The sequence below is a fragment of the Bison bison genome, unplaced genomic scaffold, assembly GCF_000754665.1.
Source record: "Bison bison bison isolate TAMUID 2011002044 unplaced genomic scaffold, Bison_UMD1.0 scf7180017852444, whole genome shotgun sequence".
In the NCBI taxonomy this organism is placed as follows: Eukaryota; Metazoa; Chordata; class Mammalia; order Artiodactyla; family Bovidae; genus Bison; species Bison bison.
Genome location: NW_011483017.1, coordinates 227508 through 228203, shown reverse-complemented (window position 1 = coordinate 228203; position 696 = coordinate 227508). Strand labels below are relative to the sequence as shown.

At 64.5% G+C, this 696-nt stretch overlaps 1 protein-coding gene across 1 annotated transcript in view; it reads right to left on the bottom strand.

Moving 5' to 3' along the window:
• Nucleotides 1-122: 122 nt before the first annotated feature.
• The window catches only part of FCN1 (ficolin (collagen/fibrinogen domain containing) 1), an 8923-nt gene continuing 8349 nt past the window's right edge, over nt 123-696 (bottom strand). The window contains exon 9 of the mRNA XM_010852701.1: nt 123-550. Coding sequence (XP_010851003.1) covers nt 303-550 — 248 coding nt within the window. The 3' untranslated portion in view covers nt 123-302. The remainder of the gene's footprint in view (nt 551-696) is intronic.

Sequence of the window (696 nt, the reverse complement as noted above, 5' to 3'; positions counted from 1 at the left end):
CAGGGGGGCCTGAACTGCCCCTGGCTCGGCCGGGTCAGAAGCCCCTGCAGCAGATCGGCCTTGGGGGAAATGCTCAGAAAAGCTCAAGTTCAAGGACGCAAATGAAAACTGCCAGGAAGAAGTATGTCAGAAAGCAAACTCTTTAAAACCGTGGTTCTTCTGGTGAGGCTGCGGGGCTCGGAATTCAGACGCCGACAGGAGGGACTAGACCCTTTACAAGCGGAGGCAGAGGGGCGGCGGGGGCCACGTGGGGGCCTGGCCCTCGCCGGGGATGGAGCGAAGCCCGTGGAGGCGGCGGGCGCCTAGGTGAGCCGCAGCTTCATCTCCGACACCTTGTAGCTGTAGTTGTACCGGCCCCACGACTTCCAGTTGATGCCGTTGGCGTAGCTCGTGTGCGGCCCCCTGAGGTAGCGGCCGTTCAGGTTGGAGGAGTGGCAGCTGTGATACCACCAGGCCCCCTGGAACTGCGCGGCACAGTTAGAGGGGCTCTCGTCGTTGTCACGGTCTTTGGTGGAGAAGAAGTGATTTCCGTGGTCCGTCAGGGAGTCACCTGCTCGGGGAGGGGAGCGGGCAGAGTGGGGTGTCGCTGGTCCTAGAGGGAGCCGCCGTCGGGGGGCCCTGCCGCCCACCCAGCGCACCTCCCTCTGGAGACCCCCATGGGGCAGAGGGCGCCTCCTGGTCCCGGAACTCTGCACC